The sequence below is a fragment of the Pelecanus crispus genome, chromosome 5 (genome assembly GCF_030463565.1).
Source record: "Pelecanus crispus isolate bPelCri1 chromosome 5, bPelCri1.pri, whole genome shotgun sequence".
NCBI lineage: Eukaryota > Metazoa > Chordata > Aves > Pelecaniformes > Pelecanidae > Pelecanus > Pelecanus crispus.
Window position 1 is genome coordinate 23,781,902 of NC_134647.1, and position 24,735 is coordinate 23,806,636.

Below are 24,735 nucleotides of genomic sequence, written 5' to 3' on the forward strand. Positions count from 1 at the left end.
ACTTTATAAATTCTCCTGCTCACAGAACACCTTGCTGCACACAAGATTGACATAACTTAAGAGTTCTGAAAACATACCCAGACTTCTTACTTGAACTAACTTCATTCCTACCCGAGAGCCAACTCACCAACTCATAGACAGGCAATCATGTTACCCAAGTACTTACAGCATATTTACAATGATGCCAAATGGAAGACTGGCATTGCTACCACCCACTGCCATTCAAACTTCTACTATCTTCCAAAGAGAACACCTGGAAGATTACCCAAAACACACAGATGAGCCCTAAACAACTACTTTTCTTTATTTCTTGTAACCACTACAGATTTTGGAATGCTTCTTCTAGTAATTTTTTTAGAAAGTAACCAACCTACCCAGCTGTTATATTTTTTGGGAGTGGTGGTATCTTCCATATTAATTTATCCTTCAGAACCATATACAGCCTCTCCTCTAAAAACAAATATTAAATATACAGATTTCATGTCCTGAAAATGACACTTTTTGCAAGAACTCTTTCGAAAAGAACTCCAAACTCCTCTGAGAATTTGTTAAGCAATGGGTTATGTCAACAGTCAAAGTTATAAATTCAGAGAAGCAATTTATAAGCTTTTTCATGGCATTCCATATAATCAATTATACCATATTCTACCTTAGCAAAACAGAGATGTAAGGAATCAGAGGATTCTCCATGGTAGTTTGAATTTTTCAAAACTGGTGACCAGAAAATAATAAGAGTGCAACTACAATTACCCCAAGGCCCCACAACTCCAAATATACAAATACTTGCAAAAGATCTGGTTATTTAACCAAATACTTGCTCATACCTCAGTAAAATTCACATTTTAGGAGAAAAAGTTTAGCAGAATTGTAACTGCAAGTCTTCACCTCCTAAAACTGGATCTTTTGGGATATGCACATACTACGATCTCTATCTCAAACATTGCTAGACTACAGAGCAGTGTTGCAGACCCAAACACAAAGGCTTGACAGATCAGACATGTTTTTCTTTTCCACTAAATATGGAATCAAGCTCTAAGACTCAATCTTTATCTTCGACTCTCTTATTACCCTGAATGGACTCTTGTTATTTGGCAATCAATTACAGCTTCGAGATGAAGAAAGATCAACAGCTTCACACATTGTCAGCTTTCTACAATGGAGATAAAGTTCATTATGCAGAAGCCAGATTCTTCTTAGAACAACCCTCCAGATTAGATTGAGGCCCCCTTCTCCTGAATTCAGGGCCAGCACAAACCACCTTTCACTTAAGTGAAAGGCATACTGATTTGGTCTGGTTTCTTTAACAGACTTATATGCATATAGCTTTTAAAGCCAAAGCAAAATACTTCAACACAGAGACCTATCTATTCAAGACGGTCCAAATGTGAATCGAATTTCCTAATGTGCTCCTAATAGGCACTCAGATTTTATGGTAACACATGGTATGAGAATCATGTCCAACATATTTTTAGGAATACTTCACATTAACACTGATAATATTACCACCACATAGTCTCTTCACTGACAGTAGCATCCTTTAGATCAGTAAAGCTAAGTAACATCCAGCTAAAAGGGTGAGGGGTGGGAAAAGTAAGGAGGGGAAGAAAAAGGTACACATTTCAAATGGCAAGAAAAGCAGCCTGGAAAGCAGCCCCCTCCCCCCTTTAAAAAAAAAAAAAAAAAAAAACCAAACCCAAACAGAATTCCTTTAAAGATACCAAACAATCTTTGAAGTTATGAACACCAGACTTTAAGCATGGCAACCTTTCCGAGTATAGAACCTACTGTTTAACAGCATTGCAATGCAATCCCTAAAGTCTTTAAGTAACTGTTTATTTCAATTTGGAATATCCTAAATATGCATTTATCCCATTCTGTTGATGCTCTAATAATTAAACGTCATAACAATTGGGTATGACAGTAGTATGAGCTCTTGTCATTCTAGAATGCATGTATACCAGCAGATAAAAGGAAAGCTTTAAAATATTAAATGCAAAACAGTACAGAAAATTAGTAAAATTACAGATTCTTAAATCCTTAAGCAGTCTCCTATTAAAAAAAAAAACCACCAACCCCCCACACAACTACTTTTCTTCTTTCATCAACATGATGATGTCTCTGCATCTACATGCATTGCCTTTTAAGCAAGCTACTCTCTTGTCTCATTTGGGAAAAAAAACAAAACAAAACCAAATTAACCAAACTTAGCTTCATTCTTCTCTCTTACCTTTCTTAAACTGTGGACCTTCCTTATTGCAGAACCAACAAGAAAGGACTTTTTCATTCTCCAGGAAAATAAGATAATGAAGCTAACGTTTCTGCCTCCAAGAAAACAAACTATTTGGTAGCAAACTATTTTCTGGTTAGATAAACACTAGCAAGCCATCATCAGGTCGATCAAAGTCTATTCCTATTAATAGTAAAACTTTCTATTTATTGCAGCTTATATTTTATGTATACTTCAGTACCTTATAAAGTCAATGGGGAATAAAGCAACCCAGAACAATGTATCAGTGAAGGAACACACAGAGCTCTAAAATACAAGTCTAATAAAGTGAAAAAGCAAGGCAAACCAAAATACAGTAGGACATTGAACTGTAAGGAGTGAATGCAAATTTCTTGATTTTTAAATTGGAAAAAATGACACCTGTTTCATTTAAAATAGAATATTTGGGCTGTGAGATTGAGAAATGAATCCACAAAAACCACAAACTTGACCTGTGTTGCTAAACCATGTCTTGAACAGCCTTTCTTCCACAGCATGTTTTGGGGAATCACAGAAAACAGAATTTGAAACAGCCTTGAAAACTACTAATGTGCTAAGAAAACAAGTTGAGATGCTAGTATGATGGCATAAAGCCAAGCAGCAGTAATTTGAGAAGAATTCAATTCTAAGATAACAGCAAAAACACGGCGCACCCTTAGCGGGCAGCTTTGAAGTGCATCACCATCCAACATGAATCACAATCCTGAGGCCACAGTCATTCAGTACCGTGGCCTCAGAAGTCAGGAAGGTCTCAACTCAACCTAAATCAGTAGTCAGTAGGGCAGACAGCAAGACACAATCTCTGAGATTTAAAAGAAAACAAACAAAATCCCAAACTGTATTTACCTCCTAACAATATCTACATAACCAAAACCTACAGGACACCATTTACTAAGACCCCAGGGTTCCAGCTCTTCCAAAATACTTAACAGAGTAACAACAAACAGCTACAGACTACCCACGACAAAGTCTAACCTGGAAATTTAGAAATGGTTATTATCACTGGCTTTCCAATGAAGAGGACTAACTTATTTTACAGAGGACGATGTAGCTACTATAACCTCCAAACAACAGATGACATGAAAAAGTACAGGGTACTGCATTAGAGTTTAAAACCTTCACTGTAGCTGAAGTCAAACAGCAGAAGTAGATGCAATAGAAAAAGGGAAAAAAACATCCTGGTGTTCAAGTGAAACTAGCTTAAGTGATAAGAAATTCCTAATGAGAGAGACATATATCTAAGCCCAGGGTCAGGAAAGAACAGAATCCATTTAATTAATCAAGAGTCTTTTTAAATGCACAGTGAAAATGCAGTATTTCTCAGTCTCTGAGCCGGTAACACTGAAGCACACAACACAGAAAAAGAAGTATAAAAATAGTATTTCTCACTGAAGTTATCTTCTCTATTCAGGCACTTCTGTCTCCTAACAAACACACCCACTATCACTGCTAAGGTGTCTAGGTGAACTTAAAATGCTTTTCTTAATAATCTAAAGAGAACTTCTATTCCACAAACGGGTCCTTTTAAAATGAGAAGAGACTGCATCCAAAAGAATGGGCAAAGGATGCAGGCACGTGAAAGGTGACTACTGCTTATGGGAGGCTGAGGGGTGAAAGAAAGGAGGGAAAAAGCTGGATAATTAGCAGGCAGACAGATCAGGCTTTAGTCTATATAAAACCTGTGGGTGGGAAATAATATAACTGGCAAATTTTGGCCTAAAAAAGCACAACTATGGTAAATTTAACAAATTATAAGAAAAAAATCTTCCCTATAAACATCAGAAGACAGCAGTTTTTGACAAGTATGATTTGAAAATCCACTTCCAAACTGTTTTTATAAAATTTGTGTCTGCTGATTACAGTTGTATGATTGTTGGATGCAAACTTGTTAAAATAAAATAATAATAAAAAAAAAGTTGAGAAAATAAGGTTTTTCTGAGGGGGAGGAAAAAAAACCCAAACACAACAACTTCTGACTGATTTCTCATGAACTAAAGAGCTGATGAGGAAGAACATTTTGGTTAGGTTGTTGGGTTACCTGGACTCTGCCATTTGACATTAATTCTTCTGATGCTGAAAGAACAGGCAAATGTTCTCTGTGCGCCTCCTCTCCCCAAGATGCAGCCTATTTCTTTTTGGAAGTCTTTTTCGAAGGTTTTTTCAAATTACTGTAGCTCACTTTTTAAAAATGCTGTTTGAAGGTTGTTTATTTCACTTTTTCCAACAGTTCAATAGTCCAGAAATTTGATCTAAAACAAAGAAAACTTTGGCTGCTGCATAGGTAAGTAATTTTCTGCAAATCATTCTACAACAGAAATCAATTCTTTAATGCTAAAAAAATTGTAATGATCTTTAGACTTCATGTCTATGCTGCCAGTTTTTGGATTTCAATTGTCTGGCCAACAACCTGGAAAGGAAAAGTGAATTACAGAGAAATATGTTCCTGAGGGAACCTCTGCTAACGCCTTGAAGAAAGACTTATGAATAAACCACTTGGGCCAACTCCAGATCAGCTAGGAGACATTTGTGGGTAACAATTTAAGAATGTTTAATTCTCCCTGCCTTTCAGCTAGGCGCCCTATTCTAAGGATCCCTTGACCATTATGTGTCTCATCAGATGGCTGTAGGCAGCAGAGGCAGAAATGAATTTACAAGTTGCTTACCAATGCCTTTATTTGGCCACAAACCAACAATATATACTCATGCGTGTGGGTATATGCCACAAGGATGGGAACTCAGAATGGCTCATTCGGAGCTCAGGGAGTGATTCATACAACAGAGAGAACAATAGCTCCCCAAGGGTCTATTCTATTGTAAGTCGGGCTGAACCAGGCATGCAACTATGTCCAAGGCAAGCCAATGATGTTTCTGACGAGTCCCTCTACCAATCCTACCCCTTGGAAGTACAACTGAATTGCCTGAAAGCTACACACAGCTCAAGAGCAATGCACTGGTCTCCTGATGCAACCAACAGCTCTTATTTCTGAGTGACAGCATTTTTCCTACATATTGCATAAAAGTAATTGCACTTTTCTTCAACGTCACAGACAACAAACCTATTGTGCAGGTGTAAGCACAACTTGTTTGAGGCGCAGCACAGTACCTATGAAAGATAAACACTGATGTAGGTAAGAGACAGACCTGAAAAGAAAGAAGAAACCCAAGTGATTGAGCACCTTTAAAAATTACATCCCAAACCTGCAAAGTGATAACATGCATGTCTATGGCAGCTTTCAAGACTGAAGTCTAACAATTAACGGTGCTGATGGGTCTGAAAGCTACTGAAGCTTTTTTGCAATATTCACTGAAATAACACGTTTCATTCCATGACATGCTGTGTCTCATTCCAATCTTGTTCACTATTCAGAAAACAAGAGTCAACACTTAGTTTTATTTGGCTTGTGAATCCTTGAAACAGGTGGGGTTTTAACTAGACTTTTTATGCCAGCTTCTCCTGAAGGAATTCCTCACAAATCAGATTTTTCTCATCTTGCCCCTGAAATTACTATGCCATTATTTTTGCAGTGGTTTTTCCCATATTAATGATAGGAGTTGGCAAGTATAGAATAATTAATAAAAAGAAGATATAGCATAGACCATTCAACATTGCATCTACCTATCATCCGTTTCCCGAACTTCTAATACAACTCCACGTGCACCACGTACAGGAAGCGTTAGCATAGCAAATACTGCTATGAGCAACAGAACCACTACAGGGTCCTTCCTGACTCTGTTCAATAATGTTTAGTGTGATGAATGAAGGGAAAAAGTACAACTGAAAGAACATACATTATATTACTAGTATCGTGAAAGGTTTTTATCTTGGAATTGCCACCCCTCAACAGCAGTAAGGAAGCTGCATTATGAACACTGGTATCACTGTACTTTGTCCTCTGCTCCCGCACACCTTAACTAGACAAAAAATGAATTTAACAGATCAGTTCATGGGCATAGTAACAGAAACACCTGCTGTGCCCAAAGAGCAAAACAGTCTCCTTGGAGGAAGAACTGCCCACATGCAAAATCCCTCTCCATGTCCAGTAATCCCTTCTACGCTCTTAAAAACAATATTGACCTAGGTAAGATCAGAGTGTACTTCCTACATCAAAATCCCAAACTGCAAGATCTTTCCCCATCATGAGAGCCCTCCTATATCAATCAAACAGAAAAGCCACTGCAAAAAATACTCCACAGAAGGTAGCATCAGTGAATAATATCCCTTCTGGAAATGTCCTACTTAAAAAGACTTATTCTGAACTCATACAACTAAGAGCTTAAATAGTAAAAAGTTTGCTAAAAACAGATTTCCTGAGTTGTTGGGTAAAATACCATATGCAGAACGAGCCTGACAAAGTCATCAACACTCTGAACATACACAAACTAGATGGGTGATATCCTGAATATGTTCATTACAAGGAATGGTATTCATTCCTTTAGAACGTGTCGCTATATAATCCCAAGTGTCACATTGTCATGCTTTTTTAAAAACCTGAATTACTCACTTGCAATTGTTGTCTAGATTACTCTGAACTGCCAAGAGCAATCGAAGAGCAGGTTCTGATTTGGCAGAAGGATTTTGGTGGCTTTTCAACACCACCAGCTTCTACCATTTAATAGCAAACCAGCAGAGCTGAAGCGTTTCAAAGAAATAGTTTGTTAACATAGTCTTCGCTGACCATTTCACACTCTTCCCAGCTGAAGCCAGTGATACCCAAGAGCAGGTTTATTGACTAGTTGACTCTCGCTGTCTAAAGCACGGCTCTAAGCATTTAGCCCATTTAGAACAAATGTATAGATACTGAAAAACAAATGCACCTTCAGTAAAACTCTCTTTTAATGACAGCATCCTGATTTCAACATCCACTACGGTGACGGAATAATCAGAGATACAAAGCATTCATTTAAAGCGCTTTTAATAAAGTTTTGTTCAAGACAACTGTCAGTTTTGGCAGCAACTGGGTAGCCAACTAATACATCCTCCTGACGTTTCTTGCCATCTCTGACCACTATAGTCTATGCCTGCAAAAATGTGATACTAACCTCTCTAAAGTCTCCCATAAAGCCTTAAACAATCACATCTAGGTTCCATGCAGCTTTCTCCTGGAAAGGGGAGATTCCTTACACAGGTCAAAAGCAGTAACTTTTCTTTCTTTGGAGTCAAGAACAATGTTCTGGTTAAGGAAAAACTATACGAAATGCATTTTTTTATGTTTGTATTCTACCAAGTTAGAAGAAAGATGAGAAGGAAGTATGACGGCACCCCTTTGGGTTGCTTTACTCTACTGGAGATCCTCGGTCAACCAAAAGTAAAAAAAGTCCTTGTTAGTGTCCCATAGGGCAGTATCACGTATTGCTGCATTACACTGTACTACTACTATGATTGATAAACAAATATACAATACACAGACAAGAAGTTTATGCTTACAATCCCCCTATAAGGTAATAACAGCCTATTTATATTTTACAGGAAGCACCTAACATCTTGGCCAAAGTTATGTGAGACATCTGTGGCAGGAACACTAAAAGACTGTCTTCCTAGGTAGCAAACATCTGCCTTGAACACAACATTATGTCAAGAGAGATAAAAACTAATACAGCCTGGGCCACACACATGCAGGTGACATGCTGCCTGCCTGTCTCTACCAGCTCCCTTTTCATCTCTATGTAGATGAATCTGCAGCAATTACTGTTGCTTCCAGGCAGCTCTGTAAACGGTATCCAAACAGAAAGAGAGAAGCAGATTTTGCCCATTCCAGCTTCATTTGCTGCAAAACCAGATGCTCCCTGTCCCCTTGGGGAAGAGGCAGTGAGCAGGGAGAAGCACGCTGCAAGTTCATGGGTCACTTGTTGGCAATGCAGACTAACAGGTCACAAGATAACACCAGTTTTGTGATACTCTCAAAAAGTGCATCACACTCTGAACAAAAGCTTACTACTTTCCACCCCTCCATCTATTTCTATGCTGAAAAGGACTAAAAGCCTAGAGCAGTCCTTAAGAAGAAACATCTACCTAGAGAAATACCAGAAAGTACAGCAAATTTCATTTGCTGCATTCTGTTATAAGGAAACAAACCGGGAGCTCTAAATGCTCGAGCCCACGAAATGGCTGTTCTGCAAGAATTTAAAATGGCACAGGCCTTTTGCACACATCAAAAATAAACAGCAGTTTCTGCTATCTAAGGAAAGAGTGAAAAGGAAGTTAAAAGCAGAGGTCACCTACCAAGCAGGAAGAGAGCGAGCAATACCCCTTCCCACACAGGGTTTTTGGTTCTCACCCTCACTCCTCGGAAAAAGTAAACCATGAAGGAACAAATATAAATTGTGCACCTTTTCCCCAAATAAATTGGTCTGGAAGTTACCTATAGGGTAGAAAGGCAGTCCCAAAACCCGCAACAATTTCACAGAACAAATTTATCTTATTTTTCTGAGTTATAATACCAGTCATTTGGTATTTGAAAGCTGTTATTTGTATCAACAGGAGTGTGTTTCAATTGTTAATTCCCTGAACTTCCTAATCTCCTTACTCCTGTAGCTCCTACTGCCTTTTCTGCCCCCATGATCTTCAAAATCTCCCCAGCGCAGACAGCCCACTGACCCTCCAGGCTGAGGCAAGTGCTCTGCTCCCTGGAGCACAGAGGACATAACAAACTGCCGATCACAGTACATAACTCTTGAACTATATTGTTCTCACCATTACATGGCGAGGAACATGCTACAAATAAGACATTAAACAAAAAAATCCTAAGTCTTTCCAAGTGTATTAATCTATTTCACTCAGAACATTGTGATCAACTAGAACTTCAACCCCCATATACTTATATAAGAAGCCACAGTTTAACACCAAACACGCAAAAAAGCTTCTTACGCCTCTAAGATTAAACCGGGACAGTAAATTCACCCCTAACTGTAACCACAAGACTCATGAACTATTTTGGCTTTTGAACTACACCATTTGAAGAAAAAAGGTATTAACCTCAAATAACACTGTCAATTTCCTCCTTTCAAAATACCTGTATAGCACACACAACGTAGAAAATACTAAAAATTGAAATAAAAACATTTCTATTAAGAGATTTAGACTGCAGAATCACAAGCTTTGTGAGAAACCACCACACCACCAGGCAGCTCATGCAATGGGGACCCTGCCCCCGTGCTGCGTAGGGCCATGCTACCTGCAAGATGGCTCACTATTTTTCTCTTGTAGGCACCCTGTCTAGAGGCTAGGTGGTGCTCAAAGAATCAGGCAACTAGATACTGTTAAGTTTTTTGTGGGTTTTCTTTTTTTTTCTTTTTTTTCTTTTTTTTTTTTTTTTTAATTTACAACTCCACCAGCAGCCTCTGAACTGACAAGACAATCCAAGCTTCGCTGAATAGGGGAAGAAACTCATTTCCTCAAAATCCGTCATAGGGAGGAGCCTCTCAGCATACAGCTCTAAACAGATAAACTACACACACACAAAGCTGACATGTTAACGACTACACCTATATTTTCCTAGGACCTTGCAGTATTGCTCCCATTCTACAGGTAATGAAAAAATGAGACTTGTAAGAAATCACACACAAACCAGTGAAAAATCAGGTTTAAGGCTAAGGGGAAAAAATATTTTAAACTTTGCACTCATCCTTCTTACAGCACAGCTACAAAGCCTGTTGATACAAAGAGTATACATTAAATTTAGTTGCAACTTTGTGTACTGAACATTTTTAAAAATTCAGCACTCACCCAGTTCACAAAGAAACATCTTATGTAATCATCTGTCAAAAATTCGTTTTCAGTGTTGCTCAGCATTATCATTAAAGAAATCTGCATTACAGCCGTTTCTCCTATCCAGCACTCATTGCCTAATTTTAAACCAGCTTTCTTTTCTGCTATACTATCACTTTCATTCACGTTTTAGAAGAAAGAAAGAAGGGATTCTCATGCCTTTCAACACAATCCCTTCCTGAGAACTGCTCATCTTGCAGGCTGAGTGAAGAACAGACTTCATGGAACAAAGTCTGTGATCACATGAATAAGATTTCGTAACATAAATGCAGTTAAAGCCCTGAGGGCAACCAGAAATTAGGAAAGGGCAGAGTTGTAAGTCTTTGATATTGCAAATTGAAAAAAAAAAAAAAAAAAAAAAAATTTCCGGTATATATTCAAAACATATTTCAAGATACCAGTAAAAATACTTATGTGCAATGAACATCATCCACCATGTAGAAGCACGTGAACACTCAGCTGCATAGTACTTGTTGCCCTACAGAACTCACGACATTTCTTCTTAGTTAAAGGATAAGGACGCTCCACTGGCTTCTGTGGACCACTGTAGCCATAATTTAAGTAAAAACCAGTGTGATCCAAGTTCTCTTCCCCAACTGAGAGAAGATAAAGCAGGACTTCTCCTTAAAACAGCCCACACCAGCGGCAGGGGAGGATCATGCAATTCCTTGGTTGGCTGAAATGGGCTTCCCGGAGCCCACTTCCTACAGACGATTTGACAGACAGAACAGCCAGTGCTACCAGGAGGTAGCAGCACACCTCACCAGCGGTTGACAAATTGGGATGCGTTTCACCCGGCATATGTCTAACATGACTGCTTCCACACTCCTGACTTTGGGGGTAACTGTAAACACCAAGCTAACCACACGGGAGATTTTTTAAAACGGAATAAATCTATCAACAAATCTATGATGGACTTACAGAGGATCCAGAACCGAGCCAGGCTTAGCTCCATCAGTTAGAAAAGGCAGACAGTCCAAACGAGAGCAGTGCCTGTACAGTCAGACAAGGCTAAAGCCCTGACGAGCCTCCAGGTGTGCAGGGGTACCTGCCACACACGCCACACTCCCTCCCTGCCCCAGCCCGCCGCTTTAGCGGGCTACCCCGGTGACAAAACGACAACTGAAACTTAAGAACTAGTAAAAGCAACTGCCTAAAAACACACCAGGAAGGAGGAAGTTTCACCACCAGCAGTTCCCAGGGAGGGAAAGATGGAGTTGGAGGCCGCCCTCCAAGGCCGGCAGCAGGCCGATGCACGCTGCGTGCCCCGGAGGTGGCAGCCGTGGCTGTTGCAGATGCTGCGCTGCCATGGTTCATATGCGCACGTGATAAAGTCTACACGCAGGAAAACTTCTAAATAGAAGGTAGCAAATGCACACACAAATGACTGAGTGCACCATGCAGGTTTTGGTATAACTGTTAGAAAAAAAAGTAAGTTTAGTCGCTAACGAAACCTTCCTATGTCCCTAACAGCTAGTCACACTACCTATTTCGGTAGTTACCTGAATCACTAATTCACTATTTTCATTTACTGCTTTCATATACAAAATATTGTTCTGCGAGTACTACATGCTAACGTGATTACTTCCCAAATGAGAGAACTCATACTAAAAATGTCTTGTTTTGTCAGAAATAAACTCTTCTACTCAGTATCTTTGGATCATTCATACAACAAACCCAACAGATTCAATGACTCAACGGATGCAACAAAAAGCAATTGTAATGACCTGTCTTGACTTAACCTAAAAAACATGAGGAATTTCCATTATTAAAGACTGAAAAAAATACTAACAAAACCTGTTATTTCCCAAAAATCCCTTTCGACCTTTATCCACAACAATCTTAAAACTGGATTTTGCCTTTTCTCAAGTGGTAACTGGTGGTCAAGCAGAATTTTGATACCCAAGATAAATCAACATTCCTCTCCAGTCTTTCTAGACACAGGCACCTGCGGCTGCAAACTCCTAACTGCGCAAAGCACTCGCCGTTGCTGTCAGCTCTACAGCGGGAGATCTCGGGACACGAGAGGAGAAACTCCCAGCTACATCCTTGCAAAACCATGTCACCGCGTGCACCTCCAGCTGAGCGTGGCAGTCAATGCCTGAACATCCAGAAGGCTCCCGCTTCTACCATGCTGACCCGCTCCCTTTATCAAAGACTACCCTCCCTCCAGCAAAATCAACAGCATGCACAAACGAAAGCTGAGCAGGGGGACCGCGATTTGAAGAGGAAAATGACAGTTTAGAGAAGAACGGAGGAAGCAGAGGAGCAGGATGAGACGGGAGGTCACCCTTGCAGCCTGGCACCGGTCAGGAGGGGAAACCGGCAGTGGGAGGAAGGAGGCCGAGGGACCTGGTTTAGGAGAGAGCACACACCCCACCCGGAGAGCCATAGGGATGGTGGAGCACCACCAAATTCTGCAACTTCTGACAGTCACTGGTACTGCTGCCTCATTGCTCGCTTTCCTTAGAAAGAAGGGATTTCAAAGAAGCAAGAACAAGGAAAAGAAGTGAAAACAGCAAGTTCTCTCTCTTTTTTGTGTTTGAACAAACTTGAAGAAAAAGAGAGATTTAAGGAAAACAGCAGGAAGGTGGTGTCAGACGCTGGCAGAAACTGGTGCCTCTTGTTTGCACTTCTCTAGAAGAGAAAAACAAGTGCACGGCTCGCAGAGAACAGCACATTGCGATTTAGCCAGGAGAACAAATCAGGTCAACTTTCAATCACACAACACGGGGAGGGGGGGAGGAATCACTATTAAGGTCATTTACTGGAAATTATTTTGTTGTCATAGCTTCAATATTTCATTCCCAAATTATGATATATGGGAGAAAAATAGAAGAAATGTAATATTAATATATAATCTAATACACAACCAGACTTTGCTTTTCTGTGAACTCTACATGTTTCTATTCTCCTGTTTAAAAGCAAACAGCAATATAAGAAGCTAAAACTCAAGATATGACAAAACTAGCACGATTAATCTAGCAGACAAATTTTCTATCATCTGCAATACTCATCAGCAGGTTTAACAAAATTACATATTTGAAAAAATGAAACAAGTTTTTAAGAAGTATGTAATAAGAGACAACAGGAATTTAGAACATTTTTACTAAAAAGCAGCTGAAGTTTTTGTGTAAGCTTAGCTAGTTTATGAGACTGCTATGGGGGATGGGGGGTCCTAACAACAACATTAGTATTCCTAATGACTAAACAGACAGCTCATCAAGACTTCACACACGCATTTTGTGTATATATAAAAGTGTATACATGCATGATATATAAAATTGCTTCTTCCTTAACACTAACCATTTGGATGTTCTGGATGTGACAGTATGTATCAAGCAAGGGATGTAAAAAAAAAAAAAAAATCCATGGATGCAGAATACAAAATACCATCTAACAAGGAAGCAAAGACCATGATATTTGCCTTTCATAGTTTGAATACTGGTGTTGCCCCTCTCAGGCATTATTAGTATCACAATCGTTTAATAATACAATTTAATTAGAAAGAGGTAATATGCAATCTGATTATATAAGTAGAGGTAAATTAAATAGGCAATGAACTTCACAAAAAGCAATCACATACTGAGGCAATAACATGCATAGCAAAAAGTGCTTTTTGTACCTCATTTAAAAATTCTAAACCTGCATTTTCAGGAATTACTTCTATTTGTATCCTATAGTAACTTTAAAATATGAAAATCCCACTCCTCATAATGGCCCTTCATAATACTAAATACAAAGGTACTATAACAAGAATTACTGCACTTTAGTCGAAGTTAAAGCTTGTAGAAAACTTGCAAGATAGCCTTTTACCATAGTTCAGTACTGTGAACAAAACTACTGAAACTAAAATGCAACACTAATAATCAAAAAGTTTCTAAAACATGTATCAAAGATGCGGCAACCACTCCCAAACAACAGCCAGCTCAAGGAATAACCAACTTACAAAAGAAACAAAAACCAAACAAAAAACCTAGTGACTAATACCAAAAAACCTACTCTTAATAATCTATAATCACCACTACCACAACTAAAACAACAACAAAAAAATTACTTTATGAAGATAATCACACCACCTAGACCACCACCACTCTTCTCACCACAGTGTAAGTTCTCACCTGGCTGGCAAAGGGAACACACTGGGGAAAAAAGAGCTGGGAAAGGGAAGCAGGACACTGTCCTGGATATACCTTAGCAATAACAAAGGACTTTTACTTTGAAAAGTTTCTGAACTTCTGTTAAAAGTTGCATTAAAAGATGTAACAGAACTGTGAAAAACAGATCATTACCCATCAAGACTAAAAGAATTTGCCAGTAAATTAAGACCTCCAGCATAATACCTGCAAAATGTTTTCCTACATAAACTAACATAATTTCCTACATAAACTAACATAATACTAGAGACTATGTTAATTCAGAGATTAAAAAACCACAAAGCTATTTCAAAGTTACTCTATTTTTCACCATACAAACAACATATTTAAGAGAAATGGTTTAATTACAATCTTATATGTGCAAACACACACATATCGTCTTTACAACAATATCACCTAGAAAAATATCAAGCTTGCTGGAAGTCACCAGTGTCAACAAAAAAAATTTGTCCTGTTTAAACAAATAAGCATATTTTAAATTATAATTCTGTATATATTAATTTAAAAATACATGTTTCTACTGATGTTAAAGAGTATTATTAATAATGTGTGGATTTTATTTTCAATTGCTTTATAATGAAAATATCAACTTATTAAAGGACACTACTTCTCTCATCATTTTTACTAGGTGTAAGCTAAGAAATAGCAAAGACCACAACTTCCCTGAGGACCAAAATAACTAGAAAGAGGGTATCAGGGCACAAAAAAAAAAAAAAAAAAGCATTGCCTGAAGTACAGATGCGAAATTTAGGACAAAACTATGGAACATATGAGAACGCAGCATTAACTAGAAAAAACAATACTTAACAAATACAGCTATGCAGTGTACAGGCCTGATCAGCTTAAGCCACAGGAGTGAAAGAAAGAAGTATTAGAAATCCTACTTGTAGCATCATCTGGTTTTGTCTCCATAGAACCAAGAGGTCCAGGAGTTCAGCGGAGAAGAGAAATGGGAAACACCTCTGCTGTTAAAGCTGCGTGATCCCAAGGGCATCAGAGACCCACCGAGTGAAGACCAGAATCTAAATTATATTCTCTCAGACTTACAGGAGTTATGAAAAGCAACTTAAATATTTGTGTATTTAACATTACTTTCCAATTTGCTGCCCTTACACATATAGTTCAGAGGTTCTATTACTTACCAAAAAAAAAGTAAATTTGTAATCAAATTTATGTGTCCTACAGCTGCAGGACACAGTGCCTGAAGCATCTATATGCTTTGAGCTCAAGGTACAGTCATAAAAGTAAGTATCTAAAAGGTTGGGTGTATGTGACATCATACAATGGCTTCTTCTAAAAGCATCAAGATTTCCTCTTATTCCTCAAAAACAGTATTTTTCTTCCTTTTCTCTTACAGGTATAGCTGTATTAGAAGTCCAAAGAAAGGGAATCCAGTACTTGACAATCTCGAAGTAATTATAGTCGAGCTTCATTTCCTGTAAAAGGCACTCTAGAGTTTCTTACCACCATCCTCATCTCAAAATCTGAAGTGCAGAGTGCTTTGTTCTTAAGGACACTATAAAGCAAGCACCGCGGCCTTTAAGCTTCCACCCACTTAAAACTGTGCAGATATGATGAGGCAAGATACATTGCTTAATGCTCCTGCTGCCACCTCTGAGCACGCGGAGGTGGTCCCAGGGAATATGGACCTTCTCCATGACATTCAGTTTTGCCTAAAAGCTCCAGTAAATTAAGTTCCCTATTCCAAAGCAACCAGATTCCCACCACACCGGTGTAACTGTCCAGCAAACCCTAGATTTCCCTCTAAATCCTTGGAGGACACTTGTTGGCCTCAGAGACTCTCCAGTTAAAGCTAAAAAGGCCTTTTGAGCACAGGGTGGATAATTTTTCTTATTTGCCTGTTCTAAAAATACGCTCCAGCGTTAAACATTTAAGCTAAACTTGGAGCGATAACAATCTATAGTGAGGTTTAAAGTTTATGATCTATTAAATTCATACAAGGAAAAAATACATTCAAACAATATAAACTTTAATGCTCTGCTGGCAGCCAAACCATCACATTGCTGGAAGCCACCGTCAAGCTGCCCGAATCGGAGCCCTGAAGCACTCGACCGGCTTTCACCAGCAACCACTTCTGTCATTTTCATTTCTTCAACCACTTCAACAGTTGGTTCACTCAGAACTGCTGAAGAGCAATGGACAACTCTGAAAGCAGGAAAGCCTGGCTTTCTTTTCCAAATGCTGAACAAGAAGGAACGGCGACTGGATTTGATCTGTTAACTCCGAATCTCGCAAGGCACAGTGACCAGAAATAACTGACTCATTTCACAGACTACGGACAATTCTACTTAATCTGGTTTAAATGCAAAACACATTTGGATATATTTGTTTCTTCTTATGTATCTAGCACAATTAGGATTCATTTTACTTAGCTAATAAAGTTAGCTAAAAGCTGTCTAAAGCATAGGGAATTATGTTTCTTAAACATTAAGAATCTAAGCTGCATAACTACTTAAATAAATGCATATAGATACGTACCCTCCTGCCTAGCAAGACGTAAGATCAAATTAGACCAATTAGAATCAACTTTTCTTTAGGAAAAATAATTAAGCACAAATGCAAAATAAAATTAAAAACAATTATTTAATCAGGATTTCCTGCTCGCTGATTTAAGTCATGATTAAAATTAGTAATATAATCTCTGTGATTTCAGTCAATCCCTCCAGCACGGACCCACCCCCGAGGGCTCGCACAGCCCCAGCCTTCCCCCGTCATCTTCAGCAAGTCCAACCTCACTTAAGCCCTTCTGCTCCCCTCTTCTGGGACTAAGTTTGACCAAGGACGATTAAAGCTTACAAGAATGCATGTTCCCGCCACCTACCGCATCCTCCCCAGGGAAAGGCCGGTTGCCAGGATTTTTCTGCTGTCATACCCCGGCGCTCTGCTCAGGAACGAAAGCAAGGAGTAAGACCTCCAGAGAGAAGGTGCCTGGGAAGGAAGCAGACCCTTAGTTTCTATCCCAAACAGAGCATCTCAATAAGGATGGAGTCAGGATGAAGGGAAACGTAGGATTCAAAATACCTTCTGATGCTCACTAACCCTTCTCTACCGCTACCAAACTTGATCCTTAAGTACTGAACATAAAGTGCAGTACTCGTCCCTTGTTATCTTCAGCAACCATTAGAATTTTTACATGTGCAAGCCCACCTGAGAAACTGGGTTATATTATGGTGGCCAGCTTCTGTTTAACTGCTCTCCAGCGATCACAGCTGGAACACCGGCATTCTCAACAGAACCCCTGACTACTCTTCTTCCTCCACCCACCTTCACCTCCACTCAGAGCAATTTCGCAAACCAAATTTCCCTTTGCCTCTTTCGCAGCTGAAACACACCAAGCCAAACAGAAAGAAGTTCATAAAGACAAAACTTTTCTTCCCCGCCTTGTGTGCTTTTATGTTTTAGTTTTCGGGGAGCTACAGTTCAGGAAATACTCTACTGCATAAACACGATATACTAACTTCAACACTTTCTTGTGTAAAAAAAACTTGCATGGGGGCATGGGGGCAAGAAATTTAGCATGGGAGTAATCTGGACTGGGAGCAAGTAGCACTTCAAAACACAGCCTTCTATCAAGAACACAGAAAGCATAAAGGATTATTTAAGCCTGTCGTATTTCCATAATTTCCATTCTTCAGGTAGCAAAATTCTATAGACCTTTGACCGTGATGCACATATATACAGTAGCTTTTCTCAGGAGTCCCAACAGTATTTTGCAATCATTTAGGATTACCAGGTTCTAAGAAAATCCAAAGAAATGTCAAGACTAATTGCAAACCAGAGTTATTACTAATAAGCAAGTTCACTTCAGCCTGCTGAAGGAAAAAAATTTACTTGCTGAAAGAAAAAGCAACCAAGAAAAAAAAACGTATAGGGAAAAAACCCGAGAGAAATAACAAGCTTTTTATTTGAATGGAGATAATAATAAATAAATACAGCCTGTCCTTAAAGATATTGATTCTCTCTCCATTTAAAATGGAATAGGTTAATGGGAAATTCCATTCTAGGCAAGTTAAAACAGAATTAAAACAAAACAATCACCCAAGTACTAATTTGCTCTATTCTCTGCAGCACTTGCCTGTTAGAAAACCAGATCCAAGCAAGGTCCCATATTAAAAAAAAAGGTCGTCTTCTCCCATTTCTCATTTGGGCATGCTATAAAATCTCGTAAGAATTTGGCATAAGCCAGTCTGACTATGAGAACCACATCTGCAACAAAACCAGCAATAATATCGCAAGCTAGAATCTGTACGTATCAGTAGAACAACATAAAGTCTTACACAACACATGCTCATGCTACAGCCAGCCTAAATAATCTTTTATGATTGCTATGCTCATCCTAAGTAAAAATATACCATCATCTTTAAACACGAACTGTTCCCATTCTGCTCAGCTCCCACATAAACCAGCCCAATCCATAACATTGTCAATCTACAGCTGAATGATAAAAACCAACAAACTTACTGAGAACTTACTGGTTAAGCAAATAAAGCAGCTGAATTTTTACACTACAAGCAAACAACAGAAAAAAAAACCCAACCCTGGAAGTTTTAGTAAGATCAGGTAGCTTTCCTATTCATGGACTAATATACTGTTTGTAGCATATGTAACACAACTGTGCATCTAGAAACATTTTCTAGACTGGAAACGTAAGGAGGAAATGAACTGTACCTTTATGCTTAGACAGACAACTACAATCACATTTTAGGTAACAACAAATACAAATAATATACATTTATCAAATAATTAAAAGTCACTAACAAAATTTGCTACACCTACAACATTAGTTCTTCAAAGAGTGTCAAATACATGTCATGAGTTAGTTTACCATTTTGTCATCATATGTTAATTTGGGCTCAAATTTGAAAACTGAAATTCACATTCCTGTCATGGTAATTCAAAGTTGTATTTGGCATTCCGGTTTGCTTTTAGTAAAGTGTTCAAAGCCAATAGCACACACAAAAAATAACTTGCAAAGCGTCACGCTTGACTACCATACACTGTGGCACTGCCCCCAACCTCAAGAGAAGCTATTCCAAGACACTCATATGTATAACCCAAAATCTCTTCTGTCTCTCTACCTTGTCAGTAATGGTGTGAACATCCCCCATTTATAAAACAGCATTTCCCAGCCCTGCGCTTTGGTCTTTGTAGTTACACACAAAAAGCAGTCAAAAGACAAGAAACTTCAAACATGAAGTTGTGTGATTGCAATTATGTGAGCTGTGGCACAAGATTCAGCCACACAATCACATACTGTATGTAAAATAATACTGCCTAACAGTCCTCCTAAACTCCTGACACCATCTACTGCAGGGCTCTTGAGTAAGTGACCACATATCCCACATGTAAGTTATTGGCATATAACACAACTGCCAGAACTACAGACATTTACAAGCTATACTGAAATGCAAACAAGAGACAGTTCTGGTACAATAAAAGTGTACAGATGCAGTTGTATTCAAGTCCACCCTAGCCCTTTCATTTTAAAACCTTAAAACATAAGATTCAAATCTATACAGCTAAGCCACGATACCCCTATAAGTCAAGGTACAGTAGACAACATCCAGTGAAAAATGTTGCTGCAATGTTGTAGGGCATTTCAAAGAGTAATTATTTTCTTTAATTTCACCTGTATTTCCCAAGTAGCCCCTTTTTGATACTGACAAGGCATTGCATTTTTTTAAAAAATAACTTTGTGCGATAGTTATACATGCCAGAGCTTTTCTTTTTGCTTTTTCCATATTAGAGCTTCAGAAAGTATTTTTAGGACTTACTAAATCAGGGTGCCAGGGGTTTCTGTTCTTAATAAATCAGAACCTTTAAAAGCCCATATGAGAGATGTGGGTTCATGCCAAACTTTCACAGTGAATCACAGGTAAGGTCGGATAAACCACAGCACACGTGGTGCACTCAGTGAAGGCCTGCACATCCGAAGGCAAGGTGGGCTTAACTGTCACAGTAGCCAGCCAAAGGGATTTGAATCCACGAACGAGACGGCCCGCCCAGGTCACAAGCTCAACTCAAGCACCGAATGCACCTTAACAGGAAATATTACCCGCTCAAAACCAGCACAGGCATTAGCAGCGATGCAGCTCTCATCCAGTATGGACTGGCAGCCTCATGCACTGCTCCAAAGCTCATAAACTCTGTTAACATCACAAGGTGTCACAAGTTCAGAATCAATGAGAGCAAACACTCCTATAAATACACTGTACTGCAAATATTGCACGATTAGTTTGAGCTGACATCATTCTTTCAAATATATAAGCCAATGTCTATGAACATACTGACATGTCTATATTTCAGGGCCTATTGCTTTCAGGCAAGATACTTCACTGGAAAATGTACATACATGAAGTAAGGTGCGCTGAAAACATCCCACAAGCGTGAAGGCAAAATATAAACCCAAGCATGGCTGGCAGCTTATGCTGATTTCCAAACAAACCTACCTAGTGAGGATGCACAATTATCACGACCCAGGAACACTGTGCAAATACAGTGCATCATAGTACCAAGCAAACACCAGGGTTTTGATTACTCTGTAACCCCTGAATCTGTATTAGAGGATGTAAATTACAGTACCTAGAAAAATCCAACAGCATGAGTCGTAAGGAAGAAAAAACTAAAAAGCATCGTCATCATCGCATTAAAAATTCATTTCACAAAAATGTTTTGCCTTGTATAAATAAGAGATTCTCAAGGAGCACCAATTTTCTTTAAAATAAATAGATACATAAGTTGTGCTGCAATAATCGTATCAGGCTTGTATGCCGGGTATCTGAAATACATCCAAAAATCCCTCATGTATACACTCTACATGAATATTATATGCACGCATATTCATAACAAGTGTTGCAACACTGAAGAAGCCTACTCTTGATAAACTTAGACTACATATTTGGCCGGTGGTTGTTGTTTTTCTAAGAGCTTCAGTTTCCCAGAGAAGACGAGCACAAAATGCCTGCCACTTTACTCAGCATCTTTAACATATACTGTAATTCCTTTCCAGGTATTTTCTAGAGCATTTCATGTCAATCTACCTGCAGGAGCGTGTGCAAAAGTGACACAGAGTGATGCGAGTCTGACAGCTACCGGCGTGGAAAATGGAGAAACATGGACTGCGTTATACATTTTCAGGATGTCAAATCCCTGTTACCAAGTCCTTTACATCGCTTATCAACCAGAGGGAAAAAAAAAAAAAAAAAAAAAAAAAAAAAGGCAAGCCAGCAAGCAAGCAGACACAGGAAGACCTGAAAAACAAAGACTCCCCATTTTCACCATTATTTCTATTTTAAGTTAGCAAGTTTCCTGCTTGGGCGATGACCTTTCGCAGACGCTACAAGAAACGCTACATGGTATTCATTAAACTGGGGCAAATCAAGTAAAATTATACAACTGCTCGGTTTGCAAGTAGCCGTGTGTAAAAGTTCTCCTCCGCCGCTAACCGGCGTTCAGCAAGTAGTTATTTTAGCTAAAAGCACCGAGCAGCTCACTAGCTGTATAACTGCTACATCTTGTGGCAATACATTTCAACGCAAGGAGGAAAACCAGACAATACCCGAAAGGGAATAGCGAAGGGACTTGTTTGCTCATAACCTTCATACAGATATTCCCTGCAAACACCCACAACACCCTGCTGTCGCTGTCGGTGTAACACAAGAGGGGAGGAGCAGGGGAGGGAGGAGAAAAATATTATCATCTAAGGCGTGATGGAGGACAGGAGAAAGTTGCAGTCATTCCGTGGTGGCCGTAAAGCGCCCTGTCACTTCTGGCCGTAAAACCGGCCGCCCCCGAGGGCGCCTTCCCCGCGGGGACGAGCCCTCCGGCGTCGGCCCCTCTCTCCTCCCCACCTCCATGATGCCAAAAGTGCCCGACTCCCTCCATCCAGCAACAACGGCCGCATCCTCCGGCGCAGCACTTTTACTTTGCCGCCGGCGGAGGGGAACCGATTTCGGGGAGGAGGCGGCGAGCGGCCGCCCGAGGAGAGCCGCCGCGGGAGGAGAGGCGAGCTGCGGCGGGCGGCCGGCCCGGCAGCGGCGGGAGCGCGGCCGATCCCCCTCCGCGGCCCGGCGGCAGGGGGGGAACAACGAGGCGCCGCCGCGCCGAGGAGCGGCGGCGAGGGGCGCGGGCGGGGGCGGCGGGGCCCCGCTCGCCCGGCGCCCCAGGCTCCCCCCCGCCGCCCGCGGGCCCAGCGCTGACCCCGCACCGCCGCCACCGCCGGGGGCAGCGGCCTCTCCCGCCGCCGCTCCCCGCCAGCCCGGGACCGGCCTCCGGCGGCGGCTGCCGGCGGCCCCTCCCCGAGGGCCGGGCCCCCCGCGCAGCCCCGCGGCGCGCTGGTTACCTTCCTTGGGCGGCTTGCCGGGCGGCGCGCCGTGGAGCTGGGAGGCCGCCGCCGCCGCCGCGGAGCAGCCCTGCAGGCTCGGTGGGGACGTGGAGAGCCGGGACCAAGATGGCGGCCCCTCCAAACTTCCACTGCTACTTTGGACACTCATCAAGCTACTTTCCTGGAGCCCGGCAGCCGCCGGGGGCGGCGGGGGAGGCGGCGCGGCGGGGGGACACCCAGCGCCGCGCTCATGGCCGGGGGGCCGGCCCGACACCGGCGCGGGGAGGCCGCCGGCGGGGAGCGGGCTCCGGTGGCAGGCGGGGCGCGGGAGAGACGGGGCGCGGGGCCAGCGCAACCTGCCCGCACCTCTGCACTGCGTCGCCGCGGCCGCCGCCGCCGCCGATCAGCCGCCTGTGTCTGAGGCTAACCTTCCCCGCCGCCGCCGCCGCCGCCGCTGCCGCCGGGGAGGGGAGGGGAGGGCGCAGGCGGGGAGGGGTCATGCGCAAACACGATTGCGAGCCGAGCGAGCGCCGCGCTCCGCCGGCGCCCAGCCGAGCCGTAGCCGCCCAGGGGCGGCGGGCGGGGAGCGGCGCCCCCCGCGCAGGCACCTGCCCCGCAGCCGCCCCCCCCCCGCCGTGGCTCCCCTGAGGCCGCGGCGCTTCCCTCGGTTCAGATCTCCCGGGCAGCCCCCGCCGGAGCCCCCCGCGGCGGCCGCCGCGCCTTCCCCCGCGCCCCGCCACCATGGTGGCGGGGCGCGGGGGAAGACGCGGCGGCGGGAGCGGAGCCCCGGGGCCAGCCCAGCCCGCTGCCGCGGTAAGTACGGCGCTGAGAGGGGGGTCTGCCTCATTTCAAGTGTTTTTTTTTTTTTTTTCTCCCGAACAGGACGGTGCGGCGGTGGGGACCCGGGAGAAGGTGTTGTCCTGAGGGAGGAGGTGTTGCTCGCCAGCCGTAACCTGCCTCGCTGCAAAGCTGCCGCTCCCACCCAGAGGAGCTGAAACGCGGGCAGGAGCCGTGTGCCGGGCCCCGCCACCTCTCACCCGCCTCACCCAACAGGCTGAGGCGCCCAGCCGGGCACCAACCCTGACCTGTGCATCTTCCAAAACGCACCTCTCTGCCTCGAGTTAGGCTAAAGCGCGGACATAGCAGAATTTAAACCCGATTTTCCGTTTTTCCTTCCTTAAAACTAACATAGTCTTCACTGAGAACGTGAGATACATGGCAAAGTCAGTTCTGGAACAAAGCCTTTTTACTTTATGAGTGCAACTTAGGTATGCCAATGACTTTGATTACTTAAAAATCATGGTTTAGCAGATATATTGCATTCTGCATATATAAAGAAGTATATTCATCACCCAGGCATGGTGCTCATTTTGTGGTTGCTGTGTGGAGACATCCAGGCCATCTCCTAACCTACTTTGCCCTCTATTTGAGAATGGCAGGAATAGATTCCTGATGTGGGGTTGCAGATCTGTGTGCAAAACAGATATTACCAATTCTGTCTCCTCCTTTAAAGTGACATCTGTCAAATTATCTAAGATCTTCACCTCCCACAAGTATACAGCATAGCTGCAAGTTTCTTAGCAATCCGGTATTAACTTGAAGTAAAAATTAGTATGTTTACTTGCTATATAAGTCTGTTCCAGGACATATATTTAGTAACAGCTATACATTTTTTTTTTTTTTTTTTTGGCAGAGAGAAGTGAATGATACTTCAACCAAGACTTACTTGTTTTTAAGGACTTGATCCTAGAGAAGACTTCTCAGGCTTTACCTAAACAAATTACACCAGGAAATTGCTAGTACTTAGGCATGAAGTAAAACAGTGCTAGTTCACTCTGACTGCAGTATTAATATTTAGCAGCTGGCATAGAAACTTCTTGGAAGGTTAAAACAAAACAGAATCCCACAATCCATACGATAGCATAAGTGAACGTGCACCTCATTTCCTGATGAGTATATCCTGCTTGCAGCATGCCCGTTTTAAAATTGGCCGGGTAAGAAGCAATAAGTTAAAGAAATTCCGTCTCCTTCATACTCATCTGCATCCACTTAATACGAATTCCTGCTATCCTTACAAAAACATACATAAACAAGCATTCTTTCTGCCACTTTGATTACAAACTGTTGCCTACAAGTCATTCCACTGATATGGCTGGGACTCCTTGTTTAAATAAAGCATCAGTCACTTTGACCAGGGGAACAG

The 24,735-nt window shown here is 41.6% G+C and overlaps 1 protein-coding gene across 1 annotated transcript in view; it reads right to left on the reverse strand.

The window, feature by feature from the left end:
* The window catches only part of TLK1 (tousled like kinase 1), a 70,143-nt gene extending 47,442 nt beyond the window's left edge, over window positions 1–22,701 (reverse strand). Inside the window, exon 1 of the mRNA XM_075710088.1 lies at window positions 22,551–22,701. Coding sequence (XP_075566203.1) covers window positions 22,551–22,701 — 151 coding nt within the window. The remainder of the gene's footprint in view (window positions 1–22,550) is intronic.
* Between the last annotated feature and the right edge of the window lie 2,034 nt (window positions 22,702–24,735).